This window comes from Anolis sagrei, chromosome 1, assembly GCF_037176765.1.
Source record: "Anolis sagrei isolate rAnoSag1 chromosome 1, rAnoSag1.mat, whole genome shotgun sequence".
Lineage (NCBI taxonomy): Eukaryota > Metazoa > Chordata > Lepidosauria > Squamata > Dactyloidae > Anolis > Anolis sagrei.
The window spans coordinates 239808705-239836275 of NC_090021.1; the positions used below are offsets into that span (position 1 = coordinate 239808705).

At 39.2% G+C, this 27571-nt stretch overlaps 1 protein-coding gene across 1 annotated transcript; it reads left to right on the top strand.

Moving 5' to 3' along the window:
- Nucleotides 1-555: 555 nt before the first annotated feature.
- CHKA (choline kinase alpha) lies at nt 556-27571 on the top strand. Its single transcript, XM_060769680.2, has 12 exons — nt 556-1054; nt 6909-7020; nt 15579-15632; nt 19801-19914; nt 20600-20733; nt 20842-20946; nt 22135-22193; nt 22717-22804; nt 23671-23779; nt 25133-25239; nt 25620-25701; nt 26440-27571. The coding sequence occupies exons 1-12, from the start codon at nt 711-713 to the stop codon at nt 26497-26499; spliced, it is 1368 nt and encodes a 455-aa protein (XP_060625663.1). The 5' UTR covers nt 556-710; the 3' UTR covers nt 26500-27571.

Genomic DNA, 27571 nt, shown 5'->3' on the forward strand with positions numbered 1-27571 from the left:
TGTTTGTGCTTTCCTGCATGGCAGGGGGGTTGGACTGGATGGTCTCTTCCAACTCTGACTCTATCTATCCTCCAGTGTCACTGTATATGCTTAGCCTTGACACATTCACCGTGCCTACTATGAGCTGTTAAAGCGGGGATGCGTTTAAGGGGAGAGGAGGCCGCTGTGTGCTGAGGAAAGGCCGGGCAGCAGCTAGAGCCAGAGCCCAGTGCGGGGAGCCCATCCCTCCCTCGCTCGCTCGCTGTGTTCCCTCAGCAGCAGCAGCAGCATCAAGAGGCATCCTGGCTGGGAGGCGGGGCGGAGCCGCCGAGCCGCACCGATCACCAGAGCAACGGGGTGGAAGCAGCCAATGGCGTCTCAGCGCCGCTTCTTCCGTCTGGACCAATCAGCGACAGGGAGCGGCGCGGACACCAGTGCCACCTTACGAGTGCCTCGGGCCGCAGCCAATCAACAGAGACGAAGGGGAGCGGGAGAAGAAGAGGGGGAGGGGGAAGGGGGCTAGTGAGCGCGAGGTGAGCGTGTGCGCAGCATCAGCAGCGGCGCGAGGAGGAAAGGGGGGCGGTGCCCGCGTGCCGGGAGGCTATAAGAACCTCGCGGCCGGCGCGCGCGGCAGACGCTCTGCGGGGATTCCAGGCACGAAGAGGCTCTAGAGACGTGCTCGCGACGAGACCGTTGTTTCTCCTCACCGCTCTCCCCCCCTTTCTCTCGCCATGAAGACCAAATTCTGTAACGGTGGCGAGGCCGACTCTTCCCCGCTGGGGCTGCTCTTGGGGTGCGGGGCTCCGGGCCCGGTCCTGCCCGCCCTGCCTCAGTCTCCCTCGCCTCCCTTGCCGCCGCCTTCCTCTCACGCCGAGGCCGAGACCAAGCAGCCTCCCCTGGCCTTGCCGGTGGTCTCTTTACCGCCTCCGGCGCCGCCCTCCCCGCCGGCGGGGGCCGAAGAGCAGCAGCAGCCCGAGCCCCGCACCCGGCGCAAGGCCTACCTCTGGTGCAAGGAGTTCCTGAGGGGGGCGTGGCGGGGGTTGCGCGAGGACCAGATCCGCATCACGCCCATCAGGTCAGCACTCTCCCCACCCCACCCCCGAGCATGTGCAGAGCGCGCCTTCGGGTAGAGCAGGAGGGGCGGGGGGGGAGAACGGGGTTGGACTGGATGGCCTTTGAGATCCCTTTCAGCACCGTCATTCTGTGACTTTCTCTTCAGACGCCCCTCGAATGCCGCAGGGCTCAGAAGGGCTTCTCTGCAACGCCCTCACGGCGCCCTTTCACACAATGAAAGGTTGCTGGTGTTGCACAAAGGGCCGTTTCATTCATTATGGCAGTGGTTCTCAACCTGTGGATCCCCAGATGTTTTGCCCTTCAGCTCCCAGAAATCCTAATAGCTGGTAAACTGGCTGGGATTCCAGGGAGTTGTAGGCCAAAACACCTGAGGACCCACAGGTTGAGAACCACTGTATTAATGGAATATCTCTCCGGGGTGGGAGGGGTCGGACATTTCCCTTCCTTTGAGGATGTGATGTTTCTGGACATGTTTCTCCTCCTTGACTTTATGTGTGGAAGTCCCTCTAAAGACCTCATCACACTAGAGCATGGAGCCACTTAAAAACCAGTTTCTGCCTCCTGTAGATTCTTGGGGCTTGTAGTTTAGGGCCAGGCAGGTCCTGAGGCTCACTAAACTTCAAACCCCAGAATTCGGTAGGAGGCAGAAACTGGATTTAAAGTGGATCCATGTTCTGGTGTTATGAAACTGTACGCCAGGTATGGACAAATTGGAGGGAATGAGGCCCCATGTGCTCTTTTCTCAGGCCCTCCTCTCTGTCACCATGGTATCCTTCTTTCCTTCCTCCTTCTCTCCCCCTCACCTCCCTCTTTCTCCCTTCCTCCTTCCTTCCCTTTCACCCTTTCCTCCTTCCATCCCTCTTTTCTCCTTCCTTTTCTCTTTTTCTCCTTCCTACCTACCTTCCTTCCTCCCCTTTCCTCCCTCCCTCCATTCCCTTCCATCCTTCTCTTCCTCCCTTCTCTTTTTCCTTCCTCCTGGGGGATGTTTAGCTGAGAGAAAAGAAGGTAGATAACCATGTTCAGTTGAGGGGGCGGGGAACTGACTTTCTGCTGCTCTAGAGACCTGGGCAGAAGGAAGCAATGGTTTCAAATGGCAGGGAAAGAGATTGGACTGAAAAGATTAGGAAGAACTTCCTGGAGAGTGGCATAGGCTGCCTGGGAGAGTGATGGAGTCTTCTTTAGAGGCTTTTCCGCAGGGGCTGTCTATCAGAAGTGCTTTGATTGTGCCTTCTTGCAAGGCAGGATGTTGGACTGGATGGCTCTAGAATTCTAGATCAGGAGTAGGCAATTGGGGGGGGGGTGTCTAACGGACACCCCCCCCCCACCATCTCATCCTGACCAAGGCCAACCCTTTTGGGATCCAAGCATTTCCCATCTTTCTTTGACTTTCTGCCTCCAAAAGAGAAGAGGAAGGGAGGAAAGAAGGCTTGAGGAGAACTTCATCTCTCCTGACCCACCCATCCTGCTCTGACCTGCCATTTGACCCCCCAAGTTAAAATGTTTGCCCATGCCTGCTCTCAATGGATAGGCATCCTCTGCTGAATCATTTTTTGTTATAACCGCCTTTGCCTGATCTTGAACATTTTCAGGAATGCTAGAATTGGCTTCCTAGAATCACTGAATTGTCCTGATTTGTGAGACCACCAATGGGGTGTTTTGGGGGCCTATATCTTCAGCTGGAAAAGTCCCAGGTTGCAGAGTGGACCTTGTACCTGAAATGGACCCACATCCATAACCCTTTTGTTTCTATCAATGTCTCATAAAATCACAGAGTTGGGAGAAACTGCAAAGGCCATCCAATCCCTTGCTGCCATGTAGGAACACCCAATCAAAGCACTCCCAACAGATGGCCAACCAGTCTCTGCTTTAAAACCTCTAGAGAAAGAGGCTCCACCACACTGAAGCAGCAATTTCCATTGCTGAACAGGTCTTACCATCATGAAGTTCTTCCTAATGTTTATACAGAATATCTTTTCCTGAAGTTGGAATTTGTTATTCCCGCAGCATCCTTTCAGATCTCACGCGTGTGGAGACCCTTGCGAGCTGTAGCAATGGGCATAACTGGATTTAGATATCCTAACAACCTGTAGCACAAAATTGGTAACATAATAGTTTCACATCAGAGTGCAAGTGTCCTTGCTCTTCTGTTCTTATGGGTCCCCACTGTCCAACTGGTTTTTGAACCGCTAGAGTCTTTAATTGAATAAAGCACCATTTTTACTTGACACGAGAATATATTCATTGGCTACTTTAGAGATAGCTTCTTCTTAAAACTATTTTCTGACTCCAATCTAAGAGTAGTTTTGCCCTATGTAGGGGATACTTAAGGCTTGTTACTTCAAGCTTACCATATGTGGAAAAAATAAGGTGGCACAGTAGTTTGTCCAAGAGATTGATCTACAAAATAATCCCTGTATAAAAATCTCTAGAAGATGTAACTTGAGATAACAATGGTTCTGATGTATTAGACTCAGGAGATGTATATTTCGGGAATTGTTAAATTCTCAAAATATGCTGTTCACTTCAATTTGGTCACCTGATCAATATGACGCAAGTTTCAGGAATGTACAAATCTAAATGCTGCACGAGTGAACATAAAGTTGCATGGTCCTTTTTAAATTCTTGGCTGAAAACTGACTCAGCTTGGCATGTTACTTCTGTCCTGAGATTTTTTTTTTTAATGAGACTGCTCAGCAGTATGAGTCATTTCTTGGCAACAATTTCCTGTAGTATCAGGTGTCTTGCTCTTACTCACAAAGCCAGTAAAGAGTAGATAACTGACTTACATACAATATTGGTAAATCAGGAGTGGAAAGTTTTTTGGTTTTTGCTCTCTTCTGAACAGCTTATTGTGAGATTGTATATTTTCTTTACAAAATGGTCGCTTAAGTTAAACAGAATGAATCTCAGAAACAAGTTTAACTGGATTGTCAAGGCAGTTCCTATTCACTGCATCAAGGAGAATTAATGGCTAATGCTAATTTCTTCCTTTCTTTTGGTTTAAATGGCAAACAAATTTGGTGCTTCAATAGTAACTGAGCTCAGGGTTCTTTTTTTCCTCAAAAATCATAGGTAGCTAAGATTTGAGTGACTGGAATTCTAATGTTTTTAGAATGTTTGGAAGAACTGTACTGATGTAAATACTACTGAAGTGAATAGAGCATATTTTCTCAAAATACGATTCTGATTACAGCCTCCATATCAATACAGTATTTAAAGTTTGTTTAAAATAGAGTGTTTACCAGCAGTGTATGGTTGTAATTCTTCATGTTGGCTAAGGCTGCTCCCACCTGTCTACCTGATTGGTAGAGCTTGCTGTTAATCATACTACCACTCTAGGAAGAAAGGATCTCCAATTCCGTCCTGCTCTAGTGCCCTAGCTACATCTTCCTTTTTTGATCTATCTTTCCCAACAATTATGGATATTTCTGCCTGTACCTCAATGCCCTTACAAACTGGGTTTGTTTCTGTGGCCACAAACAGCATTTTTCCAACACTGCTGCTCAGGGTTGATTCTCTCAGCAGCATTACAGCTGTATTTGTGGGGGTGGAGGACTAAAGCCATGTGTTTCTTCTTCCTTGCTGTTTTGTGCAGTGGGGTATTAAGACGTTTATCTAATAATGAAAAACAAGTGGAACATGATAGCATATATTGAGGCCTTGTGATACCAGATTGAAAACAGATTTCCCTTGTATATATCTTGACATTATTATCATTGAAGTCATGGAATTTCATCTGTTTATGCCATTTTAGATTGTATTTCTAAATGGTCATCAGTAGTAGATTGCTTAAGTCAAGAATAGAATAGCCAGAGCCCTCTAGAAGCATTCAAATAGCCTTTAATCAGTCATAACAATTGATCATAGTAGCTGTGGCTGATGGAAATTGTAATCCATAACATCTTGAGAACCCTGAAACCTCCTATTCTCTAACTTAATGTTGCTCAAAATTGTGCCTCCTGTACTGGTGCCAATCCTTAAGCCACTGACTGGAGTATTTCCAGGAAAGAAAGAAAAGGGTGTAGCCAATGGGAGCAAATATAGAAGTAATAGGAATAAGAAAACCCTGTCAGTTCACTACATCAGACAGATTAAGAAGCACTATGTTTGCATGAAGCATGCTGTTTCAACCTTGGTGTGCTGGCAATGCTCTGGTAAAGAGTAATTCTTGTGCACCCTGATGTACTGTACACGTATCAGTACATTCCTTGAGCTTGCTTTATTAAACTGTGGCTTTTCTGCCTCCAGTGGAGGGAATTCAAACTAAACAAATCTGTCTTTATATTGTTATCTGTATATTCAAAATGGTTTAAAAGATGGCTATCTTGCTTCTTTTGCATAAATCAGGTGCATAGGACTCCATATACCCATGCTCTGATCCATTATTTTTACAATAGTATGAGTAGCTGTCAAAATTCTTATTATGTGTTTGCTTTGTGCAAGTGGAGAAGGAAGCAAACATTCTGGAAGCATCCCCCCCCCCCCACCAGCAAGAAGTCTGGGTTGGAAAATTAAATGTAATCTGAATTGCATGACACAAATTTGCTTGACTTGTCCTTGGGCATGACAACTGTAGCTGGGATTTTCCCACTTTGGCCTTACTGAAAACAAGGAAGTAAGAGGTACTGGTGTGTGGGAGGATTTCATGCCAGTGTGTTTTGTCTTCCTCAAAAAGAAAAACCCACCCACTCCCACCTTTTAATCTTTGCTACTGGCCTGTTGTAATTGAGTGAAAGCAGAGAGTATAGAACAATCTGAAAGGAGTACAGCACTCATTTGGTTTTCCGTTTGTGTGAGAGCTGGTCTCTTTAAGTATTTCAGAAACTAGGAAACAGGAAAATATCCTGGAAAATCATCTTCCCCCACAAAGCTCTATATATTTAAATAGGTGAATAGAAAAACTTTATTGTCATTGTACATTTTGCAGTAAAATTAAATTACCATTAACCTGGAATAATATCTTACCTGTCATGATAAAAGTTTTTATATCTGTTTCCAGTTCTTTTCTATATAAAAATGGTCCCAGTACCTTCCCATAATTGCCGCTTGTTCTTAATTACAGCTGAAGGACTTTTTGTGCCCAGTTTGGTGAGCAGTTTCTTGAGTTATATTCTTTTCAGTCTCTTAAATGTAGAATATAAAACAGAAAAGAACAAAATCAACACACAGGACACTTTGTAAACCCAAGAACTGGGCTCAAAATTGGGGGGGGGGGCAGTGTACTTTCTTCTCTTCTAAAAATTAGACACAAAAGTAAAGTACAAACCGTGCATTAAGGGTGCATTCTTCAAAATCAATGTGAATATCTGGTGTTATGTTGCTTGCCTTTAAGTCATTTCTGACCTGTGACCACCCTAACACAAACCTGACATGTGTTTTCTTGGTAAGATTAGTTCAGAATGGGTTTGCCTTTCTCTGAGACTGGGACTTGCCCAAGGTGACCCATTGGGATTCAAATCCTGGTCTTCAGAGTTCACTACACTTATCGTATTCTTCCTGTGTCATGGCCTACTATATTAGTTAAATAAGAAATTTAGTCATAGACAAAACTGAGAATTAGGTTAATTCGGAAACCTAAATGCAGGGAGACAATTCAGTTTAAGATAACATCATGATGTTAGTTTTATAATATGAGGTAATTCCATGAATTGTGTCCCATGTTACTTGCAGAAAAGTAAAGGACTGTTTATGGTGAACAGGGATAGGAAAAGGCATTTTTAAATGAGAACTAGAATTCCTTTAGTCAGAATCCCCTACGTTTCAAGCTCTGGTGACAAACAGTAGTGCATGGCATGCAATATTATCATTGTGAAGAAACTGATAAAATGTATCCCCCATCTCTCTTGTCTTCATAGGGGAGGCCTAAGCAACATGCTGTTCCAGTGCTCATTACCTGATACCATAGAGACTGTTGCAGATGAACCACGCACTGTTCTTCTTCGTTTATATGGTGCAATTCTACAAATGGTGAGTATTTGGTAGTGGATTGGGTAGCTATTTAAACATCTTGAATTAGAATAGGCATGAAACACTAAAACGAGGTATTGTCTTCCTACTTGCTGATAAATTTGAGAATTCTTGTCTAGATCTATTCGTTTTTTATTATTTAGAAACTTAGGCAAGTTACAGTTACTGTTCACTGTTATTATTTACTGCCTTCTGTGTTTTACAGACTTGAGTTGAGATACAGCATTAGTAATAAATTGTTTCATGGCTGGAACTGAATTGGATCATTAGTGTTGATTACGTAGTAGTTTACAAACATTTTTCAAAATTCTGTTTATGCCCGGCCTTTACTACTTAATAATCAAACAAAATAATTGGCTAAAATGCCATGCGCTCCCTTTCCTCATGTTGTCAGTTTCATATTTAATATGGAAGAATGGAAATATTAAATGGGAAGCTGTTCACTATGGGTATATCACCCATTTTAGACCTTTGTTTTTTTCTCTTCAGCCATATTTCTATTTTCAATTTATATTCAAAATAGAATAAAAATACATATTCAGAATCACAAAAATATTAATGAGCAGCTGAAAGCAAATCAAGCATTGAAAACCTTACAGTATAAGACATAGTTTTGTATGACAATAAAATACAATGCACATGTCAGGTAAATCTCTGAAACCATGTTTGTTCACTGAGAGAGTCCTGAAAAAAGGTTTCAAAGATGAAGAGAAGTGTATGGATACCAAGATATATGGGCAAGCATTCTTTCAGGTACTTTGGTGAATAGCTGCACAAGACTATAATGTTGAGAGTTAATACTTTGAATTGTACTTGAAAATACATAGAGTACTTAAAAATAGAAATTTAAGTATTTGCAACTTATTCCCAGTGGTAGGTTCCATTTAATCACTTAACATCTGTATTTTGATCCAGCCAGTTTTTGAGCACTCTTTGGCAATAGTTATATTAGCCTGTCCTGAAACTACTGGAACATAAATTGTAGCCTGATTGACCTTGGCAGCATTATCTGCAATATCTTAAACCTGATGAAAGAAGCTCCTTGTCACAAAAGCCATCTAAGGCATCAAATGACAAAAGTGGCTTTTAAAACATTTCCAAATATCATAGCTGATCTGTCAATACTTTCAATCCTCTTTGGAGAATTCTCCACACACCAGCACTCTACTTGTAATAAACCAAACCAAATGTCTTTTTAAAAAGAAAAGGAAAAAGTATCTCAGCCATAAAATGTAAACTACACGGTTATAATTCAGCATTCATTTACTTAACAATAAATGTCATTGAATTCATTGGAGCATGTCTTCAAATAATGCATCACCTGTAAATATATTATTGAATATGTACGAAATAGTCTTTAAACTTAGCATTTTATAGTATGACTTAATAATATGCATAGTATCTGAAATCAGGGTGGTTGCCAGTATACTTGTATTAAGTGTTTACTGACCATGTTGTAGACACTGGTTCTATATGGAGTTGCCAGTTATGCAATTGATAGACAAATCTAGTTCTTATTCCTATAGATTTATTTAATAATTTAGGATTAATCTTAAACTTCATAACTGTCTTCTAAATATGTACTGAGTCACATGTGCATAGCTGTTTAAAATGACAGGTGTACATTTCATACTTTGTGCATTTAAGGCAATTAATGATGCCATTGGCTGTAATACGTGCTTATCTGACAAATAAAGGGAATCTGTTACTGCTAGAAGGGGGCTCCTTGCATCTTTTATGTCAAGGGTGGGCAGATATGTACCTCATTCATATGAAGCAGCAGGAATATAGCAGATGAGGGTTAGAAAAATATATTAAAGATCCAGATATTTGATGCATACACATTCCCCTCCTGTAATGATCCCTTGCTATAAAGCTCCAAGGGGTCTCTGATTGTTTGTATCCAAATCTCTTATAACTAATGTATCTTCATATAGGTATTTAAAAACATACAGAAAGTATTCTTAGGACATCAGTTTGCGATTGCACTTCCAAATCTTAGGTTCTACATTTCAATATGTAAAATAATGGATATGGAAATCAGCAATCATGTTACTTCATACATTATCTTTTTTATTGTCCATCTTAGAAGTATATTACAGTGAAACATTAGCCTTAAATATTTGTGCTAGGACTACTTGATAAAAATACTGTATATACTCAACTATAAATTGCGACATTTAGGTAAAAACATTCCCCTAAAACTTATATTATCCTATCCAATGGGTTAAACCCTTATGCTAGCAGGACTTCTGACCGAAAGGTCAGTGGTTCAAATCCTGAGAGTGGGCTGTGCTCCCGTCTCTCAGCTCCAGCTTCCCATGAAGGGACATGAAAGAAGCCTCCCACAGGATGGTAAAACATCCGGGCATCCCCCGAGCAACGTCCTTGCAGACAGCCAATTCTCTCCCACCAGAAGCAACTTGCAGTTTCTCAAGCTGCTCCTGACACGAAAAAACCTCCATGGGACAGTGCTAGTTTCTATAGAAGTTACGTTAACAACAATAGCTCTAAATGTTTTTAAAGAGACCTCTGGGGAGCCTGAACAAGGGAATCAAGGCATTGGATTGTTGAAAAGCCATCCAGCAAAGTCCTCCCAGTTCGAGCTGCACAGAGACCATTCTGCCCAGCTTGAGGGAGAAGGAAAGAGGCCGCCGAGGCTTCCCTAGTGACCACCTTTTCATGTAACAAACTGGAAGGGGTTTGCTGAGTTGCTTTTCAACAATCTCTTCCCTCAGAGTCCACTAGCAGCCCAACCTGGAGTGATTGTGCTGAATGGTTTTTCAGGGATCCCCAAGGAGACTGCTGCTGGTTGAAGGAGGATGAAGGAATAAATTCTCAAAGAGGAATCCAGTAAACTTCACATGGCTTGAGGCACACAGAGGCTGGCCCACCTAGTTCAGGAGAGAGAGGAGAAGGAAGTTGAGGCTACCCAAAACACACTAGATAATTGCTTCTGCTCACATCAAGCCAGGAGGAGTTTGCTGGGTTGCTTTTTGAAAATCCACTCCATAGATCTCTGGCATCACCACCCATCTCAGGTTTGATCTGGGTTGGTCTCTTTTCTCCCCCTTGGCTTGCTTTGCGAGAAGCATGCATGTAAGTAGTCCAAAGCAAGTCCCTCATGTTGCACAGCTGCAATTTAGTTCCCTTGTTATGAATCCAGAAAACAAACAGTTACACTTGCATGGATTTTGTAAATTATTTAGCATAGTTTTTGCTTGCAATTGAAAACATCCCTAAGTTTTACTCTCAGATTATCAACAGGTCATGGCAAATTCTGTAATTTTGGGCCTATAACCTGCTCTTGATTTAACCAATAAGATCAATTTATAGTTGAGTATACACAGTAGTCAAGGCAACAATGAATATTTAATTAATCCATTGCTAAGCTACACCAGTGATTTTATTAACTGTTTAGCATGTGGCTTGATTACACACTAAAAAATAAACTTTAAGCCAGTGTGAAGAAACGATGGAATCAATGCACTGCAAGAATTTGCTATCATGTATCGGGGGGGAGGGGAGTGGTATTTTAAATTTTTTGGCATTAATTCCTCTAGAATTTCTGGTGAACTTGTAATCATGGTGCTATAAATATCCAGGATTGGAGAATCATAAATTGGGATACTGATCCTACTTTCATGAATATCCCATATTTTTAATCATTCTTTTTCTGAAGAAAATAACACAACAGATGTGCATTTTTCTTCAAGGTCTAGTTTGGCCAGTCATTTGAGTGTTAACAACTTAACTGTTTTCTCCCTTCGTATTAAAGATCTTCTGAGATATCTAACTTCCTTTATTTCCATAGTGGCAGTGAATTGACTGCTCTTGGTGCAGTTCACTAAGGGTTAAGTAAGCAGAGACAGTTCTAAGGTAAAACTTTCAGATTATATTGAGGGTCTTAGTATAAACATTTGTCTCTTCCAGATCAGTCTTTGATACATAAGCAAGCTGATCTTGCTGTATTTTTCATCTTTTGAGATCTTGGAGAACTTCCTCATTGTTATATACCCAAGAATAATATAGAAAGGGTTTTTTTTAATGCTGTTAACATTTTAAAAGCTCAGAGATGCTCATTTTAAAGACAGGTTCACATGTCGATTATTTTTTCTTACATTACACATAATCCTTAATTACCATTATTAAAGTAATACTTCAGTTAGAACACATGTGAAAAAAGCTATTTCTGTCATTATCAAGTTAAAATTTAGTCCCAAGAAAAAAATTAATCTTTTGAGTTCATTAAGTCAACATTTTAAAATGATGATTGGAAAATACTTACCAATCCTACATATGTCAACTGAAGCCACTTTTAAAAGACATTGCACAGTTAATATGACTACAGTTTGCTTTTTTCAAAATTTCTGGAAGACACAAATGTCAGTCTATATTGTTAAATGTAAATTGTTTAAGTTGGCTTAAGCTACTATGAAGAAAGGGCTTGGGGACCTAGTTATAATGGCTTTTATTTTAAGCCACTGTCTGAATGTATGATATGAAGGCATGGTGAGAGCTGAGTTTTTAAAAAGGGACATCTATGTCCTTTTGAAATGACTAAGGTTCAAACTAAATATCAGGGAACCTGAAAACCAAATGCCATGCTGTACTTTCTTTAACTCTGAAAAACTGAAAGCATGTGTATCTGTAGAAGCAAGGCAGTCCTGTTTTGCATAGAGATTCGCTAGAGTGGATGTTGGCCTCTCTGCTTATCTTGAAAAGACTTGTGGGGGAAAAACCCACATACTATTTAGTATCTTAATCCTAAAAACAATTCTCCATTTAAACAGTTTGTATTTTGGTTTGAAATGTTGTAGAACTTCTGTTGTGCACTTAATCTAAGAATTGCAGGATGATGCATTCACTATATAAAGTAATGCTGAATTGTAGCAGAAGACCACTATTGTCCAAATAATAGAGCTCTGGGAATAACCTCTCATGCCCTATTTCTGATACTGAAACATTTAATCTGTTCTTACTAACAGAGAAACAAAATTTTGCATAAAGTATTAAGCATTTATGATTACTTTATGTTCTTTTCTACTCTGCCATTTCATTTGTATAGAGAATGAGATCAGGAGTATTGACAGCAGTTCTATGGTGATGATTGTAACTGAAAAAAAATGCATGGAATCATTTAATTGTAGTTCTCCATTACTGATATGATTCTTGCTTTTAAAGTCTTTTAGCAATGAATAACTGCAAATGCCTTTTATTGGCAGATAGCCTGATAGCAGAAATCCTGTTAAGGGGACACTTTGTTTTGTTGGGTGGCATTAAGGGTCATCTGAGGGTAATGTACCATTTTAGTTGTATGTGCATGTGTTCTCTGCTGCAGGCTTGTCCATGCGATCGTGCCTAGAGCACTCTGGTTTCCAGGTGACAGACACGATTCACGGTATAGTATGAGATCTCTGAAGTTGGAGCATTCTCTCTGGGTTTAATTTTTTTGTGGTTCCGAGTGTGCCGTTATGATAATATTTGCCTTTGTAAATTTTAAAAATATCTAAACTGTCTAAAATGAGAGTTAAATGAATGCCAGAAGAGTGCATTAAACACAGTTTTTTCCAGTTGCTCCTTTTAAAGAATGGTAATTTAATCAGAAGTAAAAGGGATTAAGGGTATTGTTGTATTTTATATGACATATAAAACTACTAATTGTCCCTTAAAGGTAAAGGTTTCCCCTGATATTAAGCCTAGTTGTGTCCGACTCTGGGGGGTGGTGCTCATCTCCTTTTCTAAGCCGAAGAGCCGGCATTTTTCGTAGACACCTCCATGGTCATGTGGCCATCATGACTGCATGTCCTTTAACCTGATGTGATATTCAGAATTACCAGTCGATTCCTATACAAAAACAACATCTGTAAACATGCTTTAGGAGTAGAATATAAACATAGATAAGAAATTGCCAGAGGAAAGATTTATGTATTTATAAAGGTTAGATGTGTGCCAGCCATGTCAGAATTTTTGTGGGGCAATGTGGACAAATTCCAATTGACTTTCCCGATCTGAAAATTACTATATTTCTGCTAGTTTACTATTAAAGTCTATCCTTTGGTCTTAATATACAAATAATGGAAGTACAGCATTGATGGCCTAGATTTCAGGATCCACATAAGGTTACACTTCTTTTCTTATCCATTGATATAAAAAAAGGGATGGAAATTGTTGATATATGAAACCCTAGTGCAAAATAACCATCTTTATAATTTGACAATGTTGTGTACTCATCTCATTTGTATCATCACTGAATTATATTTTTGTCTTCTAGTTTCTCTTCATTAATGGTAAAGTAAACATAATTACTCAGCTTGAAGTTCAGTAACATGTGGTAATTAATAATATAATAGTAGGTAGTTTGGCTGCTGAATTACCCCTGCACCTAATTTTCATTTTTATAAAGTCTAATTATGCTATCAAATTATTTTGTCCTATAATAGCAACAGTGCTATTTCCCGCTTCAGTATCTCCTACATAACCACAGTTTTATTATTTATTTCCACATTTTTGGAGACCAGCTCCCTGCATGTGGCTCTCTTAATAACATGCAATAAGAGGTCTGACAACTTGACTTTTACAAACTTGCAGACCTGTTAAATAAATACTTGCTTGTTTCTAGCTTCTTGCTTTGGTGTATCAAACAGTTACAACAGCTTTCCCTGCAACATGGTTCCCTATTACTTTTGTTCTTAATAAGAACTATACAATACTTCTTCTGTAATCGCCTTGGAAGTTGGCCACACTCTGCACAATAATAGTCCTGTTTTAAAAAGTCAACGAGTGGCTTGCTACCTAAGCAGGTATCTGAAATGTGAGCATATTGTTCTAGTGAGTTTTGCTTCAGAAATTCTTGAAGCAAACTTTCAGCAATATGTCTTTTCTAGTATAAGCATTAACATTTAAAGCTACCTTTGTGCTCTTGATGAATTGCCTACACTTTCTTGGTTATACAGTGCATAAGACTAAATAAAAGTAGCTTAAAGATTACTTTGACATTGTTGAATCTCAAATACAATTGTTTAGAAACAGTGACATTCATGCAACATCCCTTCTCCAAGTTAATTGGGACAAAAAGAGAGAAATAACCATATACAATTTCCCTTTTGTGAAAATATTTAGATAGTTTCCCTCATTTTTCTCTTGTAAGAAAATCCAATTGGTGCAGTAAAGTTTTAGGCACCTAATTAAAAATTAGCACAAAAATATTGGTCAGTTTTCAGTACTTATGTGTTCCTAATAATATAAAGTAGTTCCCGTTAAGGACCTGGGTAAAACCTCTCTAATCCAATTTGCTTCTGATAGATTATACCATCATATGGGAGCATGAAAAAAATTATTCTGAATGATGTGCATCTTGTGTTCAAGGAATAGTCAACGAGAGAGAATAGCGGCAGTGATAAATAATGTTTTTGTGTAGCATCACTAATATGTAGTTGTAAACATGTCTGTGAATATTCAAGAACATTTATGCTTTCGTTGAAATGTAATTTTGCAGTATTTACATATTTTTGTAAATTTCAATGGAAAGAATTGCTACTATAATGTGGAAAATTGGTTATTTCAAGCTGAAACAAGTAAGTTGAGAGAAATTCTGTATTTTGGGTAGTACTTAAACAACTAGTGCTTGTTATTTGTTCAGTTGGTCTTTGTATCAGAATGTCAAAGCAAAACATTATTCTTGCTTCCATTATCTTTAGTGTTAGTAGTTTTAACCAAAGGCTTCCTTTAGGGGCCTCTCAATATAGTTTGGTTTTGAGCAGGGTGTTGTTACAGAAGTATAGCATTAGTAGCCTTAATATATTGTCACTGAATAAAACTGGAAGGCTCATTTGTTGCATAGCTTTGAAATCCTTAATGGACTACAAAGCTTGTATCTTTGCTGCACTTTGTAGATGCAAATATAGTAAAAGTATGTGCCATTGAGTTCGGTATTTAAAGCAGAACTTGGAACCTTTGAAAATGCTTTGTGGTGAATATTAAAAAGCACACTACAGTCCACTAAATATGGAACTGATTATGTGTTGTTTTGTTTATGTTGCTTTGAGAAGTGATTTAAGTTTTACAATATTGCTGTTACAGGAGGCAGATATTTTTATTTTAAGATTGGATACAATATTATTAAACCACTTTTTATATATTACATGCTTCCACTATGTTGGTGTCTTGCTGACTTTATACCTCTATAGAAAAGCTGGTTTATACTAAAACTTCATTTTTGTGTCTCAAATCTGAATGCTTCTGTGTTCAATAAATGTTTAGTTCCTACAGGCTGCAGCTGTGTAGGTAAGGCCATCTCAAGCTTGAGATCTTCTCAGCTCTGTCATTATAGGCAAGAATATTGTTTCAGTGGCACATACTTTTTAAAACATCTGGAATTAAGTTTTTCTTCGAATGAGAAAGGAGCTGTGTTGAGATGTCTGGCACTTTCAGATCAATGTTCAGTAAAGAGGTCTATGTCCAGTTGGTTTTTCTAACTCTCCTTATTGCGGTGGCTGCAAGATGGTGATGTTGGTCTTCAACTTCTCATTGTAAATGTTGATTTTTCTCATTCATAGAGGTCCTGTAATAAAGGAGGATCTGGACAGGCTCAAAAGGAAAATGATTTACAAGTAAGTATTATTGTTTTAAATATTCTTCATCAGGCACACAATATATGTACTGGTGATATCTTTATAGCTAATCACAATACTAAAAAATGCTTGAAGTCAGATTGCTGCAATACCTATTATACCAACAAGGTAATTGAGCAGTTTGGTTCTGTCTAATTCACTCCTGGGAAAATTTCTCTTGGTTAATATGTTCCCAAGCCTGTTTCTTATTAACTTCAAAGCGATAAGCATTTCTTCAAATCAGAAGAGGTATCAGATTAAACCTAACTCATTTCCACCAGCTTCTTAGACCATGCATACTTTTCCATCTGGAGTGCAGAAAGATATTTCTTGCAGGTGAATAAATCCTTGAAGTTCATCAACAGTTCCTTGGAGCAAGGAATTTTTCCAGATTGCCTTAAAGAAGCAGTGGTCCACCCTCTCTTGAAAAAACCAAGCCTAGATGCCGCCATACCTAGTAACTATCGCCCAGTTTCAAACCTTCCATTTTTGGTCAAGGTGATTGAACGGACAGTGGCGGGGCAGCTACAGCAATTCTTAGATGAGACTGCGGGTTTGGACCCCTTTCAATCAGGCTTTCGTTCAGGTCATGGGACAGAGACTGTCTTGGTAGCTATTACTGACGAAATTCGTCGTCAGTTAGACCGAGGCGGATCAGCGCTATTGGTACTCTTGGACCTCACAGCTGCATTCGACACCGTGGATCATGACTTGCTGATTCATCGATTGGCTATGTCTGGTGTACGAGGTTTAGCCCTGAAATGGTTCAGTTCATTCCTCCGGGACCGGAGACAGAGGGTGGAGTGGTTAGGCCAAAGCTCTGAGAGTTTCTGCCTTTGCTATGGAGTTCCCCAGGGTGCTATCCTCTCGCCCCTGTTATTTAACATCTACTTCCGGCCACTTGCTGGACTGGTGCGGAGCTTTGGCATAGAGAGCTACCAGTATGCAGATGATACCCAGTTACTCTTGCTTCTCGAACCTGGGACAACCGCGATTCCTGAGAACTTTAGGCTGTGTTTGGAGGCAGTGATGAGTTGGCTGCGAGCGAGCAGACTAAAAGTGAATCCTGCAAAAACTGAGATACTCTGGCCCAGCCAGCCGCCAGAATTAATCCAGTCCCTGCCTGATTTCGATGGGGAGCTCTGGTTCTGTCTGCCACTGTTAAAAGCCTTGGGGTTGTGTTGGACTCATCGCTGACGATGGAGGCCCAGATCACTGCCATAAGTAAGCAGGCCTTTTTTCATCTTCGCCAGGCAAGGAAAATGGCATCCTACCTTTCGGTAGAAGCATTGGCAACAGTAATCCATGCAACAGTTACCACGAGGTTGGACTATTGCAACGCCTTTTATGCCGGCCTTCCAAAGTCAACAACCCAGAAGATTCGGATGGTCCAAAATGCAGCGGCCAGGCTGCTAGCGGGATCATCTATAAGATCCCATATTACACCGATTCTGCAACAACTGCATTGGCTACCAATAGAACATCGGATCTCTTACAAGATACTGATCCTGACATTTAGAGCTCAAAATGGCAAAGGACCTGTATATCTTAGGGACCGCCTCATTCCTTTTCTCCATCAGTGGTCACCTCGATCCACCCAGGAAAATCTCCTATACATACCGGGCCCTAGGGAGGTACACCTGGAAGCTACAAGGCGTAGAGCTTTTTTGACCTATGTTCCAATTCTGTGGAACTCATTGCCTCCATACATTAAAGCAATGTCGGAGTTGCGACCTTTTGTAAAGGCACTCAAGACTTGGCTGTTTGGTTGTGCATTTAAGTAATCAGATCTAATTTGCCAAATAGTCACTGTTGAATGTTTTTATGTTGAATGTTTTTATATTATGTTAATGCTATTTTAGATTGTAAGTCGCTCGGAGCACCTTGGTGGAGAGCGACTAATTAAGAAATAAAGTGAAGTGAAGTGAAGTTGTGGCTGGGGTTAATTCTTGTAATGAGTTTAACATCCAAGTTTGCTGCAAGGTCTGATCCCTTGTTTCTTTTTTTATGTGGGTTGTACGTAAGTAATTTGGAGGTTATGGTTCTGTGAGCAAGGACAATCATAGCGCAAAAAGTCTGTAGGACAGAAGTACAGATTGTAATATAGCTGCCCAGACTATAGCTAATTATGCCTGTTGAAATCATTGGGGAATTTCAATAATGTGTTAAGTTTCATTGAATGTAGCTCATTAAGTCGTGATTCTTTGTTAGAAGTGAGCCTATGTGGGGTTTTTCTTTTGTAGAGTGTTGCTTTGTGGGATGTTCAGAGGGAAGCTAGAAACCCTTAGGTATGAGTACAGATCAGTGGTGTTCCAATTTGAGGTGATTCTTAACCCATCATGTAGGGCAATGGTTGCATTTGAAAAGCCACCTTTGTAGACCAGGGATTCCCAAACCTTTAAAGCCGCTGAGTCTTTTTTAAAGGAAAAATTTCTCATGGAACCCCAAGAAAGTTTTGGACATGGGGCCATATAGCATTTTAAAATTTGACAGATGGGCTGTGCCAGAGGCAGATGGAGAGTGTTTGTTGGAACGAATTGGGGGGGGGGGGGGTGAACAAATTCCTATGCACACATCTTGTTTGTAGTGTGAGAGAAAGAAAGAACAATATTTAAAATATAAAAAAAAACCAATTTTAACCAACATAAACTTAACAGTATTTCAATGGAAGACCCCTGGGCCATCAAGCCTTTGCAATAATAATAATAACAATAACAATAATAATAATAATAATAATAATAGGAGCAACCCCAGGAACTACCCGGTCCAGCCTGTTTCTGCCTTGCACGAAAAGCACAGTAAAAGCACCCCCAACAGATGGCCACCCAGCCTTTGCAGCAATAATAATAATAATAATTAGTTAAGGGGGCGGATAGATGGATGGAGGGGCTCCTTACTTGGGGCTGGTGTACTTGGTGACAGTCGCATTGAGGAAAAACTCAGCCGCTATCAAGACCTCAAAATCGAACTGCAAAGGCTCTGGCATAAACCAGTACAGGTGGTCCCAGTGGTCATTGGCGCACTGGGTGCCATGCCAAAAGATCTCAGCTGGCATTTGGAAACAATAAACATCGATAAAATCATGATCTGTCAACTGCAAAAGGCCACCTTACTTGGATCTGCACGCATCATTCGAAAATACATCACACAGTCATAGATGCTTGGGAAGTTTTCGACTTGTGATTTTGTGATACGAAATCCAGCATATAGATCTCATTTGCTATGACATACTGTGCTTTTGTTTAAATAATAATAATAATAGCAACTCCAGGGGCCACCCAGTCCAACCTCCTCCTACTTTGCAGGAAAAGCACCATCAAAGCGGTAGTGGGGAGGCTTTGCAGTCAGATCAGGGCCTGCTTTGGCATTCATGCAGCGAGGGAGAATTGTGGGAGCCAATAGAAATTGGTTGTAGATGCCAAAGAAAAACAGAAGGAATAATCTTGAAATCTCCATTTAAATGAGGCTGATAACACTGAAGTTAAAGATTAACACAGTTAATCTTGGATTGCCTAAAGCGTGTTCTCCAACCCATTTGAATCAGTAATAAGTAATTACAAATTACATTGATGTTGTGTCCCTCTTTCATTTTCTCCTATGCTTATAAGCACAATGTAATTGCAGCTGCTAGTTGACAAATGATGAAGAATGTAGCCTTGATGCTAGCCTTACTTCCCTTTGCTCTGTTTGCTGCAGCGTGTTGTCAGTGATATTGCATATAGTCCCACAGTGGGGTAAACTGTGAGTTCTTCTATAAGTTCAGATACCTAGAGTTGTATTCTAAACAGTCATTTTTTTTCTCATGTTGATCAACTTACAGTACGGAGCACCTGTTCAGTTATGTTAGTCACTGATTCAAATGTAAAGACTGAATAGCCCACAAAAGGGGTTTTCATGATTTCATAATTCCCAAGGAAATTAGTGCAGTTATATAATAGAAATTGCCACTGGATCGTAATAATCTTGTCTGTTGAACACCATCTTCAATAAGATAATGAGCAATCTTTCAAGAAGACAGTACGCTACAGTGTCCTGGTAGTTTAATAGCATATTATTATGTAACTGATTCTGGCAACATGATTATATTTATTCAGAAATGTAAAACATATTATGTTCTATATATTAAAGATTATATGTGTCCCAGTCTCATGTTTATTGTTCTCTTTAGGGGGCAGAAGCTGTAGTTCTGGAGAGTGTTATGTTTGCCATTCTTGCTGAAAGAGCTCTTGGACCAAAGCTTTATGGAATCTTTCCACAAGGTCGTCTGGAGGAATTCATTCCTGTGAGTGCCAGTTATTAGTGTGGCAATGGTAGTTGTAACTGCTCTCTGTGCAGATTATTAAAAATACAGATGTTCAAATAAAGTATTTGCCAATGTGTAGCAATAGCATTATGTAACTTCATTTTATAGTTTGATTTGATTATATGGTGTTTATTAATTTTCAGGATTTTAAATTTTCACAGTACTAATTCTAATTCAGATATTCAGAAAGTACAACATGTGAGCTGCATGCAGCCACAACCTTTGACTCCTTCCAGGACATCTTGCAAACTTCAATAGCCCCAAAGATTTCTTTTAAAAATTCAAAAGTTATTTACCTACTACCCAAACTGTTTAAAATAACAGTAACATGACTTCATTGCTTTGATCTCCCCAGAGCCTGAATTGGCTGAAAATGAAACACATTTTCTGTTTCAGTTTGAAGGAGTAGTACAAGTATCTGGGATTTTGTGGGTTAAAAATGTTCCCCATCCCAAGCACTGTTCCTCAATTGGAGTTAATAGAATGAACCATTGGTGCAGTTATATAGTTCCCAGTAGAGGAAGATCTCACCTTTAAGGTAGTAAATTATAGCATTGAAACAAAGTCAGTACATTACTTCAGTCACAAGAATCTGATAGTTAGAATTTTCGTGTAATACTGTATAATCTTATGATTAATTTCCACTGTGTTATATGCTTTTCAGAGTAGGAAACTAGATACTGAAGAACTAAGTCTGCCTGATATATCAGCGGAAATAGCTGAGAAAATGGCAAGATTTCATGGGATGAAAATGCCATTTAATAAAGAACCAAAGTGGCTCTTTGGAACTATGGAGAAGTAAGTAAACTGATTTTTTTTCTTCAGTATATTTTGGGGTGGTTGTAAAGAGGGATGCATTTTGACACTGGCTTAGGATTTTTAACTGCATTAAATTCCTTTATTCAGGTACTTAAATCAAGTGATGAGAATCAAGTTTACCAGGGAGTCCCGTGTTAGAAAACTGAACAAGATTCTCAGTTACAATCTGCCTCAAGAATTGAAAACACTACGGTAAGGTTTTAGCTCTTGACAATTTACCTGACTTTTCATTTAAAATGTTATTATGTGATGAATGATAGATATTTTAAAATATAAATCTGTAAGTAAGAATCCTATATGGATTTTCTTCATGTGTATCTTAATATTGACTCTTATTAATAATAGTATATTTAGATAAAGGTACCTATGGACATCCAAGGATGTGCTTGAATTGGAGATGATCAACAACTAATTTCTCACTGTTTAGTTGGAAAATTATAGTACTAAGCAACATGCAGAGATTCCATAAGAACTCCGATCCCTTTGAGAATTTAGTGTGATTAATTACTCAGGCTATTTCAGATTGGTTTTTCAGCATATTATGTATAGAGCAGAGATGGGTTACTGTGTGACTTTGGGAATCTATTTTCTGCCCCAGGACTGTTCACAGACCATACAGAACACCCAGATTACCACAATATAAACTTGGATTTTTGCAGAAATCACATTTATTTTCAGAAAAAATAGTATGTTTTGATGTTAAACAGTTTTGCAACCCATTTAAAAGCTTTTGGCAACTTGCAAGAGAAGGTAGCCACTGGGTTTTGGCCAGAAAAATAAGTTTGGAGGGATTGCAAGCAGAAAAACAGCCTTTGGGGATTTGTGTTTGCCTGCTCCTACTGTAAAGCTTCTTGCCCATTTGACTCCATTGAAGCACCTGGTTTTAATTCATCCCCACACTATAGTGATTACAGAACTCTCAACCCACTTGTCTATGAAGAGACAAATATAAAAACGGAACAATTCTTCCTCAAGAATGCTTTGGCATTTAATTCAATAATTTTGAAAACAATATAACAGGCTCTCTATATCCATAGTTTCTGCATCCATGGAATCCATCAAACTACGGATTAAACAGGTTTACTCAGGTGTTGGAAATATTAGTAAGATTCGGATTATAGTCTCTGGTTTACCTTTTCCTTCAAATGGAGGCTGTCAAAGGAAAGGACAGCAACAGTAAACTTGAAGTTTGAAGCATTTTTATTTGAGTGGCTTGTTGCAGTGACCAATTTGATCCACTACAAGTTAATTTAATGGAAGCAGAAGTAACAGATGATGTTTGCTTTACACTTTCAGTGAAACCCTTTTTATTGCTGGGTTCAGCTTTGAAGAGTGAAGGCTGATGAAATTGCTATTTGGTTCAATCCTTTTCTTTTCCAGGTCATTACTGGAAGCTACTTCCTCTCCAGTTGTGTTTTGCCATAATGACTGTCAAGAAGGTATGACAACGTGTGTTTCCATTTTAGTGTCTTACAAAGTATAACCATTGATTTGATGCAAACTTCCATTTAAAACTGAGGATGTTTCTAGTTTAAAGTAGACTGCTGTTTGTAATTTATAGTAGGCCCCTCGAAGAAGAATGGGGAGGACCTTAATGATGCAGTATACAGGGTTGCAACAAACCATGTCTTCATTCATGTTGTATAACAGGATAAGGAGCATAATAATTTGGATTTTGTCAGAAAAATTCTTGTAACCCTGCTCAAACTTTAATCAAAGGCATCATCACGTCATTGTTGCTTTCCCTGGAGTCTTTATGGTAAACAAATCCTCCCTTCATGCAACCCATCTATTGTCATGGTGGATGCTTTTCTGATAATTGATACTTTGGAGTCCATAGTAATATTTGGGACTCAAATTCGTGTCGTGACCTAATACATACTTACTGAAATGTCACCGATGAAGTAATTTGAGGCATTTGGGAGTGCTTATTGCTGTCCCTTACTTTCTTCCTTCTACCAGGAAATATTTTGCTTCTCGAAGGCAGAGAAGACTCAGAGAAGCAAAAGCTGATGCTTATTGACTTTGAATACAGCAGCTACAATTACAGGTAAATGCTCAGCCTTTCTGCTGGCTTTAAATCGGGAGAAACGCGAGATTAGCAAACATTTAATTTTTCTTAATTGCATCTGTTACTTACATTTGTTTTTGCCTTTTTTGAGTTGTTTGTGTTTGCCCATGTCTGGTAAAAGAGTGGACCAACTCAATATCTGCATGTAATCTGCGTGTAATTCACCCTTGTAATAATGGGGAAAAAGTGTCTCAACCGAAGCTTTCTCACCAATCCTTGTTTCCACAACAAGCCATATTTTCCAAAATCCAATTATTGCAAGGACAGACAATTTCTGAACAGGAGCACAGACAGCAAAACAAATACCACAGGAGTGTTAACCCTTCCCTATGCTATTCAAAGTGTGTATATACACACACACATATATATACTGGCATATATTTGTCTGGAGTTACACTTTAAAAATGTAACTGTTCTGACTTACATGCAAATTCAACTTAAGAACAAACCTATAGACCCTATTTTCTTTGTAATTTGGGGGGGGGGGGCTGCCTGCACTTACAAACACTGTGCAATATGCCATTTTCAAAATCCTTCACCTGCAACTAAAAATGTCAGATAAAATCTTACATTGGGGACTTTGATATGTATCTGTAATAGAGCTTGTATTTTCTTTGTGTAAGCTCCTAAGCAAAATTCTGTAACTTAAGCTTAACACTGTTTTTCTTAATTCTATGCAGAGCTTCATGTTGGTAGCATAACACTTCTTACTAACTAGCATTATCCATGTATCTGCTACTTGCTACTGGAAATTAGTAAGGGGTCATGAAATAGCAGCTTGAAACAAGGAATCAGACTTTGTAACCTTAAAAGTATCCCCTACATTTCTATTCTTCTTCCTTCAGGGGGTTTGATATTGGAAATCACTTCTGTGAATGGATGTATGACTATGTCTATGAAAAATACCCATTTTTTAAAGCAAACTCCTTGAAGTATCCATCCAGGAAACAACAGGTGAGCTTGATTTTTGGTTTTAAATTTTAAGTTCAAGCTTTCAATCTTTTATTCCTAGAATAGTTGTTTTTTCAGAGCTTTCTGTATCTTCAGTCTTAACTTCATACCTTAACCATGGGTGCTTTCTTATGTAGATTAAGGCTACTCTACAGTTTGCAATTTCAATACCAGCACTTTATATAACTAACTGCAGAGGAGTACTGAAATGTGGTGTCCCTGAAATGCTTTCTAAATCTTGCTTCATAACACAGAAATTTTGAGAGCACTTTAATTAAATTGCATGGGACACCTTTTGTTTACCTCAATACTTTTGTTCAAATTATGTATGCATAATTATGTACCTAAACACTTGGCAAGGTAGAAGGCAGTAGGAGAAAGGAAAACCCCATTACAGGTAGATAGAGACTTAAATCAAGAAGGCCATAGCTCTGAGTTTGTGAGACCTGAATAGTGCTGTTGATGACAGAGTGGAGTGGAAATTGACTTGATAGCAGATAACAACAACAACCACTTACTAATATTATGTAGCTTAGGGACTCTTCACAAGATTTTCTCAAAGTGAAACCAAAATTCTGTTAGGGCCAATATTAATCTGAGAATGAATATTGTGATTGAAGATTTTAACACTGCATTTTTTTTCTTTAACATATGAAACCACTGTACAGTATACCCCAGTTAATGAAGCAGATGTGTTCCTGGGCATTACTACTTTTATGGAGAGTTTGGCATCAGAGGTAGAAAGAACAGGGATAATTTCTTATACCACAAAAAAAGAGTGGCAACATGTTTCGGAAAGCTTTTCATTTAGATTTAACAATATACATGTGTGAAACCACCAGGTGAGGTAACACTTCTATATGTTTTTTTATTGAACATTTCTTCCAAAATATTGAGGCTGGGCTTTTTCTTTCCTTAGCCTCTACCTGTGAATTCCATTTTAGTCTATAATCCATGCTTTTAAATAATGCAGGTAGTAGCCTGTGAGGGAGGCTCATCTGGTTTCTCCTTTTCTGTTCTGCTGCCCCTGTATATTCAATAAAAAAAATGGAGGCAGCTGGTGCTTACCTTGCGTGTTGTAGGTAGATACAAGCACAACCATAGAGTTGGTTGCACTAGAATTGTATTTTTCTCAACTCAAGCTGCACCAAACTGTCTTTTTAGCCATCTTTTACCATTCCTCCTCTGCCACTAAGAAAATCCCAGCAAGACAGAGTACAAGGGGGAAGAGGGTGGATGAGTGTGAAACAGCTGTGTAAAAAGGAGCTCCTTTTTCAGGCTTTGTTAACTGAGGTACACAGGTACTGATTTCATTCTGGCACCAAAACTAAGTTATGAATTCTCTGTCTCTTTTAGCTCCATTTCATCTCCAGTTATCTAGCTGCATCTCAAAGTGGGTTTGAAAATCTGAGCAGTGAAGATAAGTCAAAAATAGAAGAAGAAATGCTAACTGAAGTAAATAGGTAATATTTGTCTTTATTTTGAAAATATCAAATTTAGCTCCACATACAGTGTAAAATGCTGAATTTTCATTTTTTGTTAGGGTATATAATGGTACATAAAATCTTAGAAAAGTCTAACTTGAGATTTATGTTCACTGTGAGCCTTGTTCTGAAGCAGAAATTATAATTTTGGGTGGAGTAGCTCTAAATTTAAGCAGTATAGCAAATTTAAAGGGGAAATGCCCCTTTTTGCCGTAGCAACAACAACTAAGAGATTCTTGAGTGTAGAAGTGGGGTGGGAGGGAATCTTGTCTAGTCTTAGCCATTCTAGTAAAGAGGCAAAAGAGAATTTGAAATTGAAACATGTAGAAATTTGTTAAAAAATTTTTTGTTGTTGACAGGTTTGCCCTTGCATCACATTTCTTCTGGGGTCTGTGGTCCATTATACAAGCAAAGATATCCTCAATTGAGTTTGGATACATGGTATGTCTTCAAAAATGCTATCTTTAAATAAACCCAGCAATTATTACTGAATCCCTGTAAGAGAAACTCATCTGATTCAATTTCCATTATTTTTCTTTTTCAGTGTCAGGGTTTTAGTCAGCATTCAGTTTGACCTCAGCCACAGTTAATATTTGGAGCAAGTACAACTGGATCATGTATTTTACTGGACCCAGAATGTCTTAATAGGGAACAATTTTAGCCCAGTTTCAGTTTTGGGAAGGACTTCAGGATCTGCATTTCATCAGCAGACAAAGCTACATATCCAGCAGATAGAGCTAAAACAATCAAGAGGCTAGATGTAATTTGTATTTGTGGCCAATTTCCCACCAAATATTCAAAGCCCAGTGCAATTTCTAGGTATTTCTACTTGAGAATGCTTTCCAGAGGAACAACTTCCATCTGTGTGTGTGTGTGTTTTTTAAAGCTGAGTAATACACCAGGCTTACAGTAACATAGGAACGTAAATTTTCTTATTCCTCACAATCCAATTGGAGTATTTGCTATTGGGTAAGATTTGACATACAGAAAACGGCTGAAGTTGACATTACTTCATTTTATTTGTAAAACAAAAAGTTCCTGAGGAAGAAGAGTTTTGACTTGGCGTAACCTTTTCTCACACTGTTCTGTGCAAAGTAGGTTTGTGTGAAAAATGTATTGAAATTTGAGAAGTTTGCAAGGTAACTCAGTATGCTGAAGTGTAGTACTTTTCTCACTTAGGACTATGCACTCGCACGATTTGATGCCTACTTCGACCAGAAGAAGAAACTCAAAGTGTGAAGATTGAAGACAGGACAATCAGTTTCTGTACTGTATAAGGAAGGCAGCTGGGCAGAAATTCCACTGTGCTTAGGCTACTGTAGTTGTAATGAAGGTTTTGCAAATTCCAACTACTCGGATGCAGTGCTGAAGACGGCACAAAATGGCTAAGTTTACTTTATTTACAGTTTCATAAGTCTTTGGAATGCGAATTGACAGCTGGAGTATAATATAACAGTGCAATATCAAGCTTTTTAATCTAGACGGTATTATGAGGGAAGCTTTGAGTTTCAGTGCGAACCATCCCATTCTTCAAAAACAAGCAGTATTAACTGTGGGTCCCCATTTTAAACTAAGCTATTTTACTGAATTCTCTTAATGCACCATAACCTGCTGCCAGTTAATGGAGGATCCCTGTTCTTATAAGGGAAAATTGTTATACTGTGAATCTTTGCTAAAATCTGTTGGAGTGGTGGTTGTTTTTGTGATGGTATGTCACACCGTTCCTCCAGAGAAGGACTAAGCTAACACTAATATACAGAGGTTTTAAAAAACCTCTGAACCAATGCCCATACATTTTGGCATCTCTTAAGGTAGCTTTCATATTCTAATGTCTCGGTATAACAAGGTAATACAGATTCATCTCAAACTGGAACACATAAGATTTCAGATTAGCTCACTTCACATCTTTGGTTAGGGATGCACACTGACTGCCCAGGAACAGTCCTGGAGATCTGCATTGTTCTTTTCCAGAATGTTCTCTGGGCTGGTAGCACTGGAATGAGTGCCTTGAATTCCTATAGCTGTCCCCCTCTGGCAGAAAGGAGAAGGAATGGGCAAAGGAGTTGGGTAACAAGTGCGGGATATTTGACCAATTGTGGCATGTCGGTGCCTTGTAAGGGGCACACTGCTCCTTATTTAAAAGCCTGTTGCTTTTTCCACCAAATAAGTGGATTTTGTGTGTGTGCAGAAATATGTATATGTGAACTCTACAATAAGTGTATGTTATCTTGAAAGCTTTTAGAATTTAACCATCTTTATTTGACTTGTGCTTTCTGCTTAACATGTACAAATAAACTTTTTTTTAAAGTAA

Excerpts from the sequence above, each read along its gene's own strand:
- CHKA (XM_060769680.2), top strand. The coding sequence starts at position 711 with ATGAAGACCAAATTCTGTAACGGTGGCGAGGCCGACTCTTCCCCGCTG. Across the intron at positions 20,947-22,134 it reads CAAGAATTGAAAACACTACG|GTCATTACTGGAAGCTACTT; the intron begins GTAAGGTTTTAG and ends TTTCTTTTCCAG. Across the intron at positions 25,702-26,439 it reads CAATTGAGTTTGGATACATG|GACTATGCACTCGCACGATT; the intron begins GTATGTCTTCAA and ends TTTCTCACTTAG.